A 13,852-nucleotide genomic window follows, 5' to 3' on the forward strand; every position below is an offset into this window, starting at 1 on the left:
GCGAGGATCTCGCCGCAGATTGCGGCGCATCGCTGCCCGCCTGCTCAAGGCTTCACCGGACTACGTCCTGAGCCACCAGAAGTCCGTGGCGCCTCATTCCGTTGGACTTGGGGAGTATTGTCAGAGGAACGCCCCGTCGAGACCACCGGCAGGCTTCGTATCACGCCGCCTCTCAGACCGAGGCCACTCCATCCATCGGAAACGCGCTGACGACCCGTGCCAGGACCACTCACCACGGCGAGGCTCGTGCCCGCGAGAAGCGAGCGCAGCGCTTCCGAGAGGAACCTCGCGACCTAGCCACCTCCGAATGCACACCGAACACAAGGGGAACGCAAACCCCCGCGCCACGCTCTTGATGTTCCCATCGTCTTTCTTTGTACTTTGGAAATATAAAATGTACTTTTGAGGTTTGCCTTATTCTGGGAACCAGCACGAAAACCTTCCTTTCCCTGTCGCCCCTTTCCGCTTTGCACGAACGAGAGCAGACAGCGGACTGGTTGCGCCGGAACTGTATCAGATGCTCAACTACTACATTGGTGAACACACGAATCACCACGTTGGTGTACTACACATAAAGAACTTCCCCATAGTCTTATAGTGCAAGTCTATTTACGCATAAATGAATTATTTATTTTCTTACAAAAAACGTTCTGTAGCTTTCGTCAGGCAAATATTCTGATTATAAATATCATAATTATATAGTTCTCTTGCAGTATTTTGGCCGTAAATGGGAAAAAAGAATTCATCTCTGATAGAGATCTTCATAGTCTCTCCTGCCGACTTTTAAGCACCCTGCGAGATCTCTTTCCTCTTAACCAGAATTTTTAAGTTTTACAAGAAACTCTCAAAAATTGTAAAATATTTAGAACGGAATCATAAGATTATATAACACCCATAGACTTACTATGAGTTCTTTTTACCGTTCTTTTACGAACTATTAATTTAAAATTAAATCTATAATAACAGTAAGTAAACATAATAGTAAAACAGCAAACATTATCCTTCTTTTGTTATCCTCAGTAAAGTCAAAACAGTCGATAATATCAACGTTCTTCAATTATCCTCGGACCCCCCCTTTGGTCGCAAAAATTTATCCATGATTGTCGGTCTTTGATAGCAGAGAGAAGTCTGAGAGTGGTCATGGACGCGTTTTAGCTGTATCCTTACTCGCGTAGGTAATGTGCACGTTATTGTGGTTCCCTTCCGTGCTAGACGCAAGAGTAATAAAGATGGACAGTGTCCATATCACGTGTCCATATCACCCCTCTTTATCACTCTTACGTCTAGCATGGAAGAGAACCACAAAAACATATACATTACCTACGCGATAAGGGTACTGCTAAAACGCGTCCATGACCACTCTCAGGCTTCTCTCTGTTGAAAGCATAGACATAGTATAGATAGACCGAGTATGCTATATACCAGGCAATGGGCAACATCGGCGGGTGAGAAGAAACAACACCTGATTTTTTCTCTCTCTCTAATAGAAGAAGATGGGGGAAACATTAAGTGGGAACTGTACATATCTCTATCATATTAACTACATATATATATATATATATATATATATATGCATTACACACACACACACACACACACACACACACACACACACACACACACACACATTCTTATAAATATTATTATTATTATTATTATATTATATGTATCGTACTATTACTATTATTATTACATAATTATAATTATAATTATTAAGTTAGTAAGTTAAGTAAAGAAGACGAAAATTCATTTTAAATCATTCGTTTTCGTCAGTCGTGTTTTGTCACGTAATCGAAGGGCTCTCCGAGCCAGCCTTTTCGTTAAAATGTTTACGTTAGGAATATTTTTAGTGCGATAAGTTTTTTTTTTATAAACATAGACTTGGAACTTGGAACACTCCTTTGTCTCCTCTATTTACAGATTCGAAAATCATAAGAAAATACTTTATAAAATATTATTTTCCTTATCGCATTGACTTATCGTTAATTATTATTCATACAAATTGCATTATAAGGGGTTATTTATATAAATAAAAAAAATGGATTTTTGCCTTACAATAATGATATAGGTCGGTATTCATAGTAAGTTCGCTTAATCGAAGGGCATTATGCCCATCCCTCCGTTCTGCATCGGATCCTGCCCAATAGCAAGATTGCGTATATATATCCATCGGAAATAATCGGAAACGTTCGTGAGCTAAGTAAGTGTCGGTCCACAATAAGTATTTAATCTTTAAGCCGTAAGAAATTGACTAATCATAGTCGAGTATTCTTTTCATATTCGATTATAATTGGTCAATTTCTTACTTCTTAAAGCTTAAATCACCTATTGTGGACCGACGCTAATGTGCACAGTTTGCTATTTTGTACATAAGTGTCGGTCCACAATAAGTATTTAATCTTTAAGTCGTAAGAAATTGACCAATCATAGTCGATTATTCTTTTCATATTAGATTATAATTGGTCAATTTCTTACGTCTTAAAGCTTAAGTCACCTATTGTGGACCGACATTCAAAGCACTAGTAAATATGTTTTAGCACAGCAAGAAAAGGAAACAGAAAAGAAAACATAGAGAGTCACAGAAATCTGTGTATATAATCTTTTGATTATATATTAGAAAGTCGTCCTAAATGTTGAGAAGTTAGAGGTTTTAGGTTATGTAAGAGGAGCATGATTTATTTTCCAATTAATTAACTGTGTATTCGCGACATGTCAGCGATGGGACGCAGAATTTTTGTAGAATTTAGCAGAAACAGATTGAATAGTTTATCAAACTGGTTTATTGCCGCGAGATTTAGCAGCGGCGCACAAAATGCGGAAACCGCGAAGAAGATTGCTCCGGCCCCGCAGCCAGGGAAAATTCAAGCTGCATTATTGAAAAAGTTCTCGAGTCCTCTCGTCATTGAAAATTTACAATTACCTAAAAGAACATTAGAAACTGAAGTAGGCATCACAAAGTTGTCAATTAAGAACTCAACAAGAATTAAATATGATATATTAATTGCAGTTAATATTTTGCCAATAATACTTAGAATATATGCTAATAATAATTGCAATTTCAATTTTTCTTTTTCTGTTCTTCAGTGTTATATATTTAAATATTAATGATAATATATCTGATAATATATATTAATTTAATTATATTGATTTCATTATTAATATTGTATTAATTTCCTTAGGTTCTCATTGATGTTCATTATTGTGCATTGAACGTTTCTGATGTTCTTCTCAGTCAGAACTTATATACATTTGAACCAAAATTACCAATGATTCTTGGTTATGAGATTGTTGGAAATCTAGTCGAAGTTGGTACAGAGGCAGAAAAAAATGGTTATAAGATTGGAGATAAAGTCATTGCTCTTAACAAAGAACGATGTGGTGGCTTGGCTGAAAAGTGTTTGGCAGAAATTCAGGTAGAGTATAATTAGAATTTTCTGAAATGCTTAATAACAGTATTTTAATAATAAATCTTTTTAATGTAGGATATATGGAAAGTATCTTCTATGAAATCAGCTTCTATGGATCTAGTAAGTGTCTTAGATAATTATATCACTGCTTTAACTGCATTAGAAAGAAAAGTCAGTCTTAATGAAGATGACATGATTTTAATAAACATTGGCATAAGTGGCGTTGGTCTGGCAGCTGTGGATCTCGCAACAAATGTCTTTAGGGCCAAGGTATTTTTTTTTATATATTCTTTAGGTCTAAAGCTTGCTTTAGAAAATAGAAAGATCCAAGTTAGAATTCTAGCTAAAGTGACATTTTTTTTATAATGAGATATTCTTTAGAGGATTTTAATGGATATTTAATTATCAAGGTAAATTAATTATCGAAATAAGCCAGACATATAATTCTAACTAATCATTATAAACTTATTACATAATGGCATGTAATCAGAGTAATCAGGTAGAAACAAAACTTATTGAATTTATATACAAAAAAATTACATGATCAAACCATGATCTGATATGCCTGTATACATTTTTAACATTAAATATTTTGTTGATTGATAAATGTTTATAGATACTTTATACTTATTCATTTCTTTCGTTTGTGCAATATTATTGATTATCTTACTTCTAAAATACCAAAGAATTGAGTTTGAATAGAATACTGAAGATCTCACAAGTGTAATGTTAACTGCTAAATTATTGTACAAAGGTCATTGGAGTTTGCGCTACAGAAGATGGGGCTGACCGAGCTCGAAAGATAGGGGCGTTCATGGCTCTCAAATACAAAGATAAGAAATTGTTGAAACAGATCGAAAAAATCGCAGCTGAACGAGATATCAAAGCCATCTTCGAAGATGGGGATGGAGAATATTTCAAAAAAATATTGGGTTGGTAAGTTTTAGATAGATAGATTTAATATATAAGTAGATACTTGATATAAACTGATTTAGACTATATAAATTTCGGTCTAATAAAATACAAAAGTACATTGATAGGATATGATTTTTTTTTGTAGTTTTACCAATATTTACAAAGATGCAACGTTAAAAGATTTATTGCGCAATGACAGTTTCGCCGTGGTGGTGCATCACTTGTCTCGCGAAGGTATACAGTCTCTAATTTAAAATATCTGTAACTCAATGTTGGACGATATATTCACTTGTAGCCTCTGTCATGAAGGGCGCGTTATCATAGCTGGCACAGTGGGGAGTACAACGGATGTTTATTCAGAAGTGCAAAAAGGTTCCTTCAGCGTCACTGGTTTTAATCTGACAGAATACAAAAAGAAAAAGCCTGATATATATCGGTATGTGTATGTTATACACATTCCTGATTTTTTTATTGTTTGTAAATATCTAATTAATATTAATTTCATTTAATCTTAACTTTAGCCAAGCGGGAGATGATATCTTACAATTCCTCGAAGACGGTCTTATTGCACCATCTTATTCATTGATCGCCGGTATGCATAAAGTCAATGATGCTTTACAGTTCATCTCTGAAAATGTATTTCCAGGAAAAGTATGTAATAATTATGATTATTCAATTCTTTCTCTCTATAAAGGATGATCCATTATAATCTTTTTACACAATTATCTCGAACTATTCGTTATTCAAGAAAAATTTTCAAGCAAGATTTACTCTGTTTCGAAGGGGATCTTATGATGGATACACACTTTTTCTAGGAAATATCTCTAAGATTTCAAGCTGATCTTTGTTTTTTTAAATAAAACTATCTTTTCTTGTGTAATTATGAGATGAGTTCATTTTGACATGAAAAAATCCACTTAGGGCTCCTGAGTATTCAGCTAAGAACTCCGCGTTAACAGTAGTGACGTACCGGTGAAAAATAGAAGCTCATTCATCTTTGTTCATCTTTATATAAGTGACGTGTTGACAACGAAATTTTATGCTACGCTTTATTACATTATTGTTTACATTTGTGCTTAATCGTAAAAATGTGAGTTGTTTTGTGCTTATCAAATTCGTAAAAATCGAACACTACAAAAGTTATCTTTCGATTTTATATGTGAAAGCATACTTTTCATTTCTTTCAATAGCTTCAAATTGTATGTTTTCTGCCGGCATAGGCTTCATTTCACGTGCCTTTTATGACTATTGATTGTCAGGAGGGAAAAAGATTGTAGCATTTGGTTTTTATAAGTGTCTTAAAGCCATCTCAAATGTTATTTTATTGCAACATTTCTTTATTTGCAGGAAAAGTGTAGCAAATTTTTACGTGTCGTTTCTCGCTTATAACGTCACGATTCCAATATGACCGCGGCAACTATTCAGGAGTCTTAATGTTGCAAGTATTACAATTTCTGAATCTTTTAAGCAGCATCTATTATCATTTTAGAAAGCTTTGTCAAGCACGAAGTCCATGATTGCACATTATTACATGATTCGAGTGCCAACAATCAGGAAATTTTGCACTGTATAACCGTGCAACTGCTATTATTTTGCCCATATTCTGTCAAAATCAAAAACATTGATAATTTTGCTAAACATATAATCTGTCATCATAAATTATATCTATTGAAATGAAGAACACATGATACTAATCATAATAATATTGATTCTTTCGAAGCAACTAGCATAATAGCAGCAGATGTCTTGGGTAAACATTAATAACGATAAAGCCATCATTAGAATTTGCAATTAATGTTTATGATTGAATGGACGATTTACTGCGATAGGAAAATATATATTGTGGACATTCAACGAAGGAAGATAATATTTAAACTATCATAAATGACCTTGGAAGATCAATATATCATAGATTAATAAATTTATCTTGAAATAAGTTACTTAAAAGAATACACAAAAAATACTATCCAAATTACTATTTCATTAAAAAAAATAAAGATCACCTTGACACTTTCTAGAGAAAACTATTCATCATAAGATATCTCTTTCGAAAGATAGTTGAATTTACTTGAAACATTTTTCTAAATAATGAATTTTGAATAATGAGTTTGTGAGATATTCAAATGAAAAAATTATAATAGGTACTCTATGTATATATATATATATATATATATATATATATATATATATATATATATATATACAGGGTGTCCAAAAAAAATGGCCAAGCGGTCATATGCAAGTAGAGCAGACTAAATTGAGTCGAAAAGTCCTGTACTATTTTGCGATTTTCGCAATAGTTAACGAGTTATTAATTTATGAAAATAGTCAAATTGCAAACGCGTGATGAGATAGGACCGCCCTGGAGTTGTTGATTGTAAGCGGCATTGGCTACGTTTTCATTTACATATGTTACGTGTGCTTAGTGTGCTTCACGCGTGTCTAGCCACGATGAATGCGTGTCTCACTGGGCGGTTTTATCTCACCGCGCGCTTGTAATTTGACTATTTTCATAAATTAATAACTCGTTAACTATTGCGAAAATTGCAAAATAGTACAGGACTTTTCGATTCAGTTTAGTTTTTTAGTCTGCTCTACCTGCATATGACCTCTTGGCGGTTTTTTTGGGACACCCTGTGTGTGTATATATATATATATATATATATATATATATATACAGGGTGTCCCGTAGCACTGTCCTCATCGTTCGTGAGAAGGTAAACGGGAGCGAGATAAATGAAAATGTCTTATACCATTTTGCGATATTCGCAATAATTTTTGAGTTATTAAATATTTGAGTTACACAAATAAGAGCGCGCGGGGAGAAAGCGCTCGCCTGCCTGATCCATAGGACGAATAGGAAGCGTGAGCGGCGGCTCACTATCCTTTTCCTCGCTGTGCGCGCTCCGCCCATCGCCGAGCACTGGATGGCCATTGTCGTCATGCTGGGCCGTCCTACGGTTAGGGCTCTTATTTGCAACTTTAATATTTAATAACTCGAGCTCTTATTTGCAACTTTAATATTTAATAACTCGAAAATTATTGCGAATATCGCAAAATGGTATAAGACATTTTGATTTATTTCACTCCTGTCTACCTTCTCACGAACGATAAGGACAGTGCTACACTTTATATACACACACATACACATGCACATGCACACACACACACACACACACACACACACACACACACACACACAAGGTATTTCATTTTAAGTGATATGGTCTATTATCTCACGAATCGATGATTTTATTGAAAAATTTTTCGAACGAAAATTGCATGGTTTGAAGAGGGACACATGATGGAATGTGGACTTGACCTTGAGTGACCTTGTCAAAATCAAGTCAAGGTTAAATGGAAATTTCTATTTTTTATTACATATTCTTGTAGTTTATCTCGAGAGCTTTCCAAAACACTATAATAAAGTTACTTTTCGTTAAATATTTGTTAAGTTATAAGGCAAGACCGATCACTGATCCGGCCAACTAAGGCAAGACCGATCACTTGTAGTGACCTTAGTTGGCCAGATTAGTAATCGGTCTTACTTTAGTTGGCCGGATCAGTGATCGGTTTTGCCTTATAACTTAACAAATATTTAACGAAAAGTAACTTTATTATAGTGTTTTGGAAAGCTCTCGAGATAAACTACAAGAATATGTAATAAAAAATAGGGGTTTCTATTTAAAAAAACATTAATGACCTGACCTGATTTTGACAAGGTCACTCAAGGCCACATTTCCATCATGTGTCCTCTTTCAAGCTATGCAACTTTCGTTCGAAAAATTTTTTAATAAAATCGATTCGCGAGATAATCGATCATATTACTTAAAATGAAACACTCTGTGTGTGTGTGTATATATATATATATATATGTACACATACCACGCGCGCGCGCGCACACGCACGCACACGCGCACACGCACGCACGCATGCACGCACACACACACACACTTCCATCTCTTTCTCCCACACACACAGAGTACCTCTTATAATTTTTCCATTGAATATCTCACAAACTCATTATTCAAAATTACACACACACACACACACACACACACACACACACACACACACACACACACACACAATAGTTATATGTATATATTTATAATTATTTACACATACACACACACGCGCGCGCACACACACACACACACACACACACACACACACAATGATTTGATTCAATACGCATTTATATATAATTGCTATATTTATGAAAATTTGCAGGTTATAATCGACATGAGAAATAAAGAAGCTGAAACAAAAGTGATCACGTGATCAAATTTGCATGACTTTTTAATGAACATTCTATGAGCATTCTTCAGGTTCTAATCCGTTTTAAAAAAGAGGAAAAAGCACGCTGGTAGTGCCATTTTATATATATATATATATATATATATATATATATATATATATATATATCTAGAAGTAGATTAATATTATATAAGCAAAATGTGTGTGAACATAATTCTTAGGACCATTTTAATAAAACTTTCTTTTTTAAATTCTATATTACTTTAAACCGTGCATAATCCCTGCGTATCGCTTTACATTACAGTTAGCAGCAGTCATTAGAATTTCTTATGTCTGGTTACATAGCATCGTATTACGGCTTTTTCTAGCATTTCGACTTTAGCGTTGCCAAAGAAAGATTTATGACTGCTTGATTAAACGTGGTTTATACAAAATGATTGACGGCGATTGCTTTCATTAAGTGAGCCATTTTAGTAACTCATGGGCCTTGTTGCTCATGCCGGAAATATTACGTTGACATTCGAATTACTCAGCAATTTTTATGCGCGACAACGTGCATCGCTTTCCGCTAATGAGTTTAAAACAAATCGTTCCTGATGATGAAGAGACGTTGAGAGTTAATTATGCAACGTCGAAGTTAATTTTCATTGGAAAGCCAGTTTTCGCACTGCGACACACAATATTGGGTTTAATATTATTTATTTATGACACCTTCCTATATGATTCTGATATAATTATCTCGATTCTAAAAGTCATCAGCAGCTCAGTCATAACGTTGTTAGCGATTTCATTTTCTAGCAATACTTGAAGATTTCAAAATAAGATTGAGATTATTTTTCTAGTTCGCACTTAATTTAAAAGGGCAAAACCGCAATTGATATCTAATCATCATCTATCTTCTTAATCTCCACGAGGATTCGGTTGAATGCCAAGTGTAGACACGACTAAAAGTGCTGATTGCCTCGGAAATATGATGACACACGGCGTAGGCGTTCCAGATTGCGCGAACAGAACGCGACCAGACACCGGTGTCCCCTTGGGAATGTAAGTCGTAAAAATTACATTGTCCTTCTTTCGGACGTCCTATGTTGCGTGAAGGCTGCCCGATCGAAGCCTGTCAGAGCGTCACTAAGAAATGTAACAAATCGCGACAGTTATGTTATATTTAGGCTTATAGAACTTGCTTTTGTTTAAAAACTTGATTCTTGATCAATGATATTATTATATAAATTATTATAACGTAATAATATGTTACAATAATTATAACATAATAACATATTGTATAAACATGTGTTATAACATAATAATTAATAATAATTAATATTAAAATTATTGATAGTTGTGTGTAAACTTACACAATTATAGATTTGACATTATAGAAATAGTTAAAATTAGTTGCATCAGAGTTCACTTTCTTGTTGCTAGTTACTAGCGATGAGTATATTGATTAATTAAAGCTTAATTAAATTAGTTTTATTATTTATTAATTAATTAAAATTATTTTTTAACACGTCTATTTTATTATCTTAATAATTATACTTGGTGATCTTAGTTTTATAAAAAGAAGATAAGAAGGAAGGGCGTGTGCTACGATGGGGCCCAACCACGAACCAGTCCGTAAAAATCCGCAATTATTTTGTGATAAATATCACCTCAGCCAGGAATCGAACCTGGATTTCCTGCTTACCGGGCAGGCATCTTATCCTTTCAATTACAGAGGCATGATGATATTTGTCGCAAATAACGTGTTTAGAATAACATGTCAACAATTCAATGATATACACATATATACATACACTACATATACACATATATATATATGTATATTTTCGAATCCCCACGACTGGTACTCCAGAGAGATAATGGTCCTATTCTCTCGATGAATGCAGGTCGAACCGCGACGGCAACGTTCTCCAACGCCACTCTTATCCCTGAGAAACAACTTTATTTCAAGCTTAAAAAACTTGAGAGGACAATTACACCCGGATAGTAAATTTCTATCTCGTAGAAATGTCTCAGATTTTATAAAACTAAGCTCGGAATCCAGTACGAGCAGTAGGACACTTAACTCCTTCAGCAGGTACTAGATTCGCATATAGCAAAGCCTCCATTTTATTATCTTAATAATTATTATTTCACATTATTTCGTTTATTTCGTCATTATTTCAACTGTTTATGAGATCTTATGAAAGTCATGGTCTTTTATTTTCTAATTCGGGCTGTTAATTTTATCATTGAACTATAACTATATTGTGCGCATTCACTAATGCCGAGGCGCGAACAAAGTTTGGCCCACGTCCAAAATGTTATTGCTACACACCGACTGACGGTGGAAGCCGAATTAACACGTTGGCTCCGGCGTCAATCCCTAGGGATTGACACTGATCTTTCCGTTTGGCCAGCATCGGCCCCTACGGATCGACATTGCGATTTTCGTTTAGGTGTCGGTCCGTAATCGTGAACCGATACTATCAAACTTATCAAATAAAATTAGTAATTTATAAAATATAAAAACGACATATTTACACTTTTTCAATGTAATTTATTAAAGCAATATAAATACAAATTTGATTTTTTTTCACGCGTATCGCAAAACGTAACGATGTAAATTTACGTTACGTTTATTTATTTTTGTGTTTTTACTTCCTGCTATGTTAATGTATTGGCCGAATTTTGGAAAAAGATTAGACTAGAATAGTCGCGTCGAGCGCGTCATATTTTGTTTATGTTCCATATGACCCAGCTCAACTCTCTGCGCCGGCCGAATGGAAAGGACACCAAAATTGGCTCCGGAGCTAACGTGTTAAAGCGTTTTACGTTGTTAATCATAACGTGGTTCGAGTTCAAGGTAACTTTTGATTAATCGTAGGCGTGGTGCGCGCGATTTCAAATTCAATTGTCCGATCCATCTCTAGCGTGTCGCGACCATATAAACTTATGCAAACTCACTTTCTCTTCCTTTTTCTTTCTCTCTATTACTTTGCCATGCATTTTTCCTATCTAGCATTGCTTTGTTAACCATTCTTTCTTTTGTAACATTTTTAATTGTTGCTTTTCCACCATTATCTATTCAATTTTATAAAAGATAGCCATTATTAATCCAAATTCCAAGACCAGTTCGCGTTAAATAGGATTATTTTCAATTTTGTGTTCCATTTTAAAAATTTGAGTTGCGGATTGAATCAAACTATTTATTAAAAACTCAAACATTTTTAATCTTTGTTTAATCTACATATTTCATCAAAAATATGAATAATATGACATGCTGTTGATACTGATAAGAATTATTATTGGTGTCCTTTCCAAATATCTCAAAGGATTTCTCCGATTTCTCAAAAGTATTTAATAACGTCTACCATTATCATTTTATCAACACATTTGGAAATATTACTTTTTTATGTTCTCCGCTCAGATCTTAATAGAAAACAAAAATCCAGTTACTTGTAAAAATTGATCAGTAATGTCATTTCGGTTTTTAAGAACTCAGTACTGGGATTTCTTCTGTTTATTTTTTTATACTGGATCTTTGTAAGGTGTTAAAATTTTGTAAATACAATTTTTACGCATACAATTTTATTTATTTGCATGCTAAACTATTTAAATGAAACTTTAATCAAAGTTAACCAGATAAGTATAATTAATTGGATACTGATAATCTTATTCTAAACTTGAGGAAAATTATGATAATAATTAGGCATCACAAGATTTAAATAATCCCTTTTTTTAAGCTATCAGATAGGCCGGTATTCATAGTTGATTCATATATTTAAGATTGTTATTTTAAATATAATACTTAAGATTTCGTAAATCAATCACAGAGCCGTACAGAGAGCATCTTAAGACATTACTTAAGATAGATCTTAAAATAAGAACGGACTATGAATATCGATTATATTATATCAATGTATTTCTTAAGGATTCAGAATATCTTAGATTAATGTATGCTTTCTTGGAAAAGTAAATTTTCAAAGATATCTCGAAATTCTTTCTATTTATTGATTTGAAATTGGCATCTTCTTCTTTGCGTACAATTAACAGTTATATTGATATTGCCTTTTTTCAATTATTACTGCACTACTGTATTAGCAAACATTAAGAAATAGAATTCAAGCTTGCAAAGAATATAAAATTGCAAAGAATGTAAAATTTATTTAAAAGTATTAAATGTAAGATTATTTTTCAAATTAGAAGAGAGAAATACATGATACCTACGGAGATTGTGAGATAATATGAGATTGGGTAACAAGAATGAGATTCACTCGGCGACTGCCAAAATCAGACTACACCCCCACCTCACTAGAGCTTGTTCTTTTATAGGAGGACACACACACACACACACACACACACACACACACACACACACACACACACACACACACACACACGACAATTTTTCAAAAATATGTTTTTTTTTCACCACACTCTCGATATCGCTTACATCAATCGCTTCCGATTTATGCTTAGGTCTTTTCCGCTCAATCTTCAGTCACTCTCTAAAATATGTTCTTTGTCTCGTCACTTTCAACTCTTGATACCGCTTACATCAATCACTTCCAATTTACACTTAGATCTTTTCCGCTCAATCCTCAGTCACTTTTTTACATACATACACACATAATTATACGAAATATCTCCTTTGTCTCATCGCTTCCGATTTATTTAGATCTTTTCCGCTCAATCTTACAATATTTTCTTAAAAAAAAATGAAGGACAAATTTGAAAATTTTTTTAGAATTTTATTCCTATATATTCCCAAATTTGACTGTTAGGAATCTGCATTACGAATTTCAATTTTCTTGCGCAGTACATCAAAGTAATTTTAAATTGATTCGAATAATTTCTTGATTTAAATTTGAAATAGGTTCGAAATAATAAAAAATAAAAATAGATCTAATCTGAATAATTTTGATTAAAAAAATTAAAGATATAATTAACAACAAGACAAATCATATCTATATATATTTCTATTTTATATATTTTATTTAAAAATTTACTTATTAGTATGACATTAAACATTAAAATTCTAATTAGAAAAAAATTTACTGTAAAATGGAAGGACAAAATTAAATTAAAAAAAAATAAATAAATCTAAAGGAATATTTGAAATAGAAAAGAACTGTCTTTTTGAAGGAATAAAGGATATATAGTGACTATAATAGTTATTCCAATGCAATGAGTTTCTTTGGTTCAGAATCAATTATTGGCGAAAATATTTTATATTTATCTTTTTCTATATTCTTCTCTTTGCATCCAAATTTTTAATTTAGAAC

At 33.4% G+C, this 13,852-nt stretch overlaps 1 protein-coding gene across 7 annotated transcripts in view; it reads left to right on the forward strand.

The window, feature by feature from the left end:
- Positions 1–2,495: 2,495 nt before the first annotated feature.
- LOC105431037 (protein Cryzl2-like) overlaps positions 2,496–13,852 on the forward strand; it is a 16,723-nt gene continuing 5,366 nt past the window's right edge. For 3 of the 7 annotated variants that reach the window (XM_011644952.2, XM_089074494.1, XM_089074491.1), the window contains exons 1-9: positions 2,497–2,943; positions 3,180–3,413; positions 3,483–3,677; positions 4,162–4,343; positions 4,468–4,556; positions 4,632–4,758; positions 4,844–4,973; positions 8,556–9,626; positions 10,472–10,662. In XM_011644952.2, coding sequence (XP_011643254.2) covers positions 2,710–2,943; positions 3,180–3,413; positions 3,483–3,677; positions 4,162–4,343; positions 4,468–4,556; positions 4,632–4,758; positions 4,844–4,973; positions 8,556–8,606 — 1,242 coding nt within the window. In that variant the 5' untranslated portion in view covers positions 2,497–2,709 and the 3' untranslated portion in view covers positions 8,607–9,626; positions 10,472–10,662. Of the gene's footprint in view, positions 2,944–3,179; positions 3,414–3,482; positions 3,678–4,161; positions 4,344–4,467; positions 4,557–4,617; positions 4,759–4,843; positions 4,974–5,669; positions 9,627–10,471; positions 10,663–13,852 lie in introns of those variants that run through there. The other 4 variants (XM_089074492.1, XM_089074497.1, XM_089074496.1 and 1 more) reach the window with 4 other exon arrangements.

Source organism: Pogonomyrmex barbatus, unplaced genomic scaffold (assembly GCF_055798465.1).
Source record: "Pogonomyrmex barbatus isolate J1 unplaced genomic scaffold, ASM5579846v1 scaffold17, whole genome shotgun sequence".
In the NCBI taxonomy this organism is placed as follows: Eukaryota; Metazoa; Arthropoda; class Insecta; order Hymenoptera; family Formicidae; genus Pogonomyrmex; species Pogonomyrmex barbatus.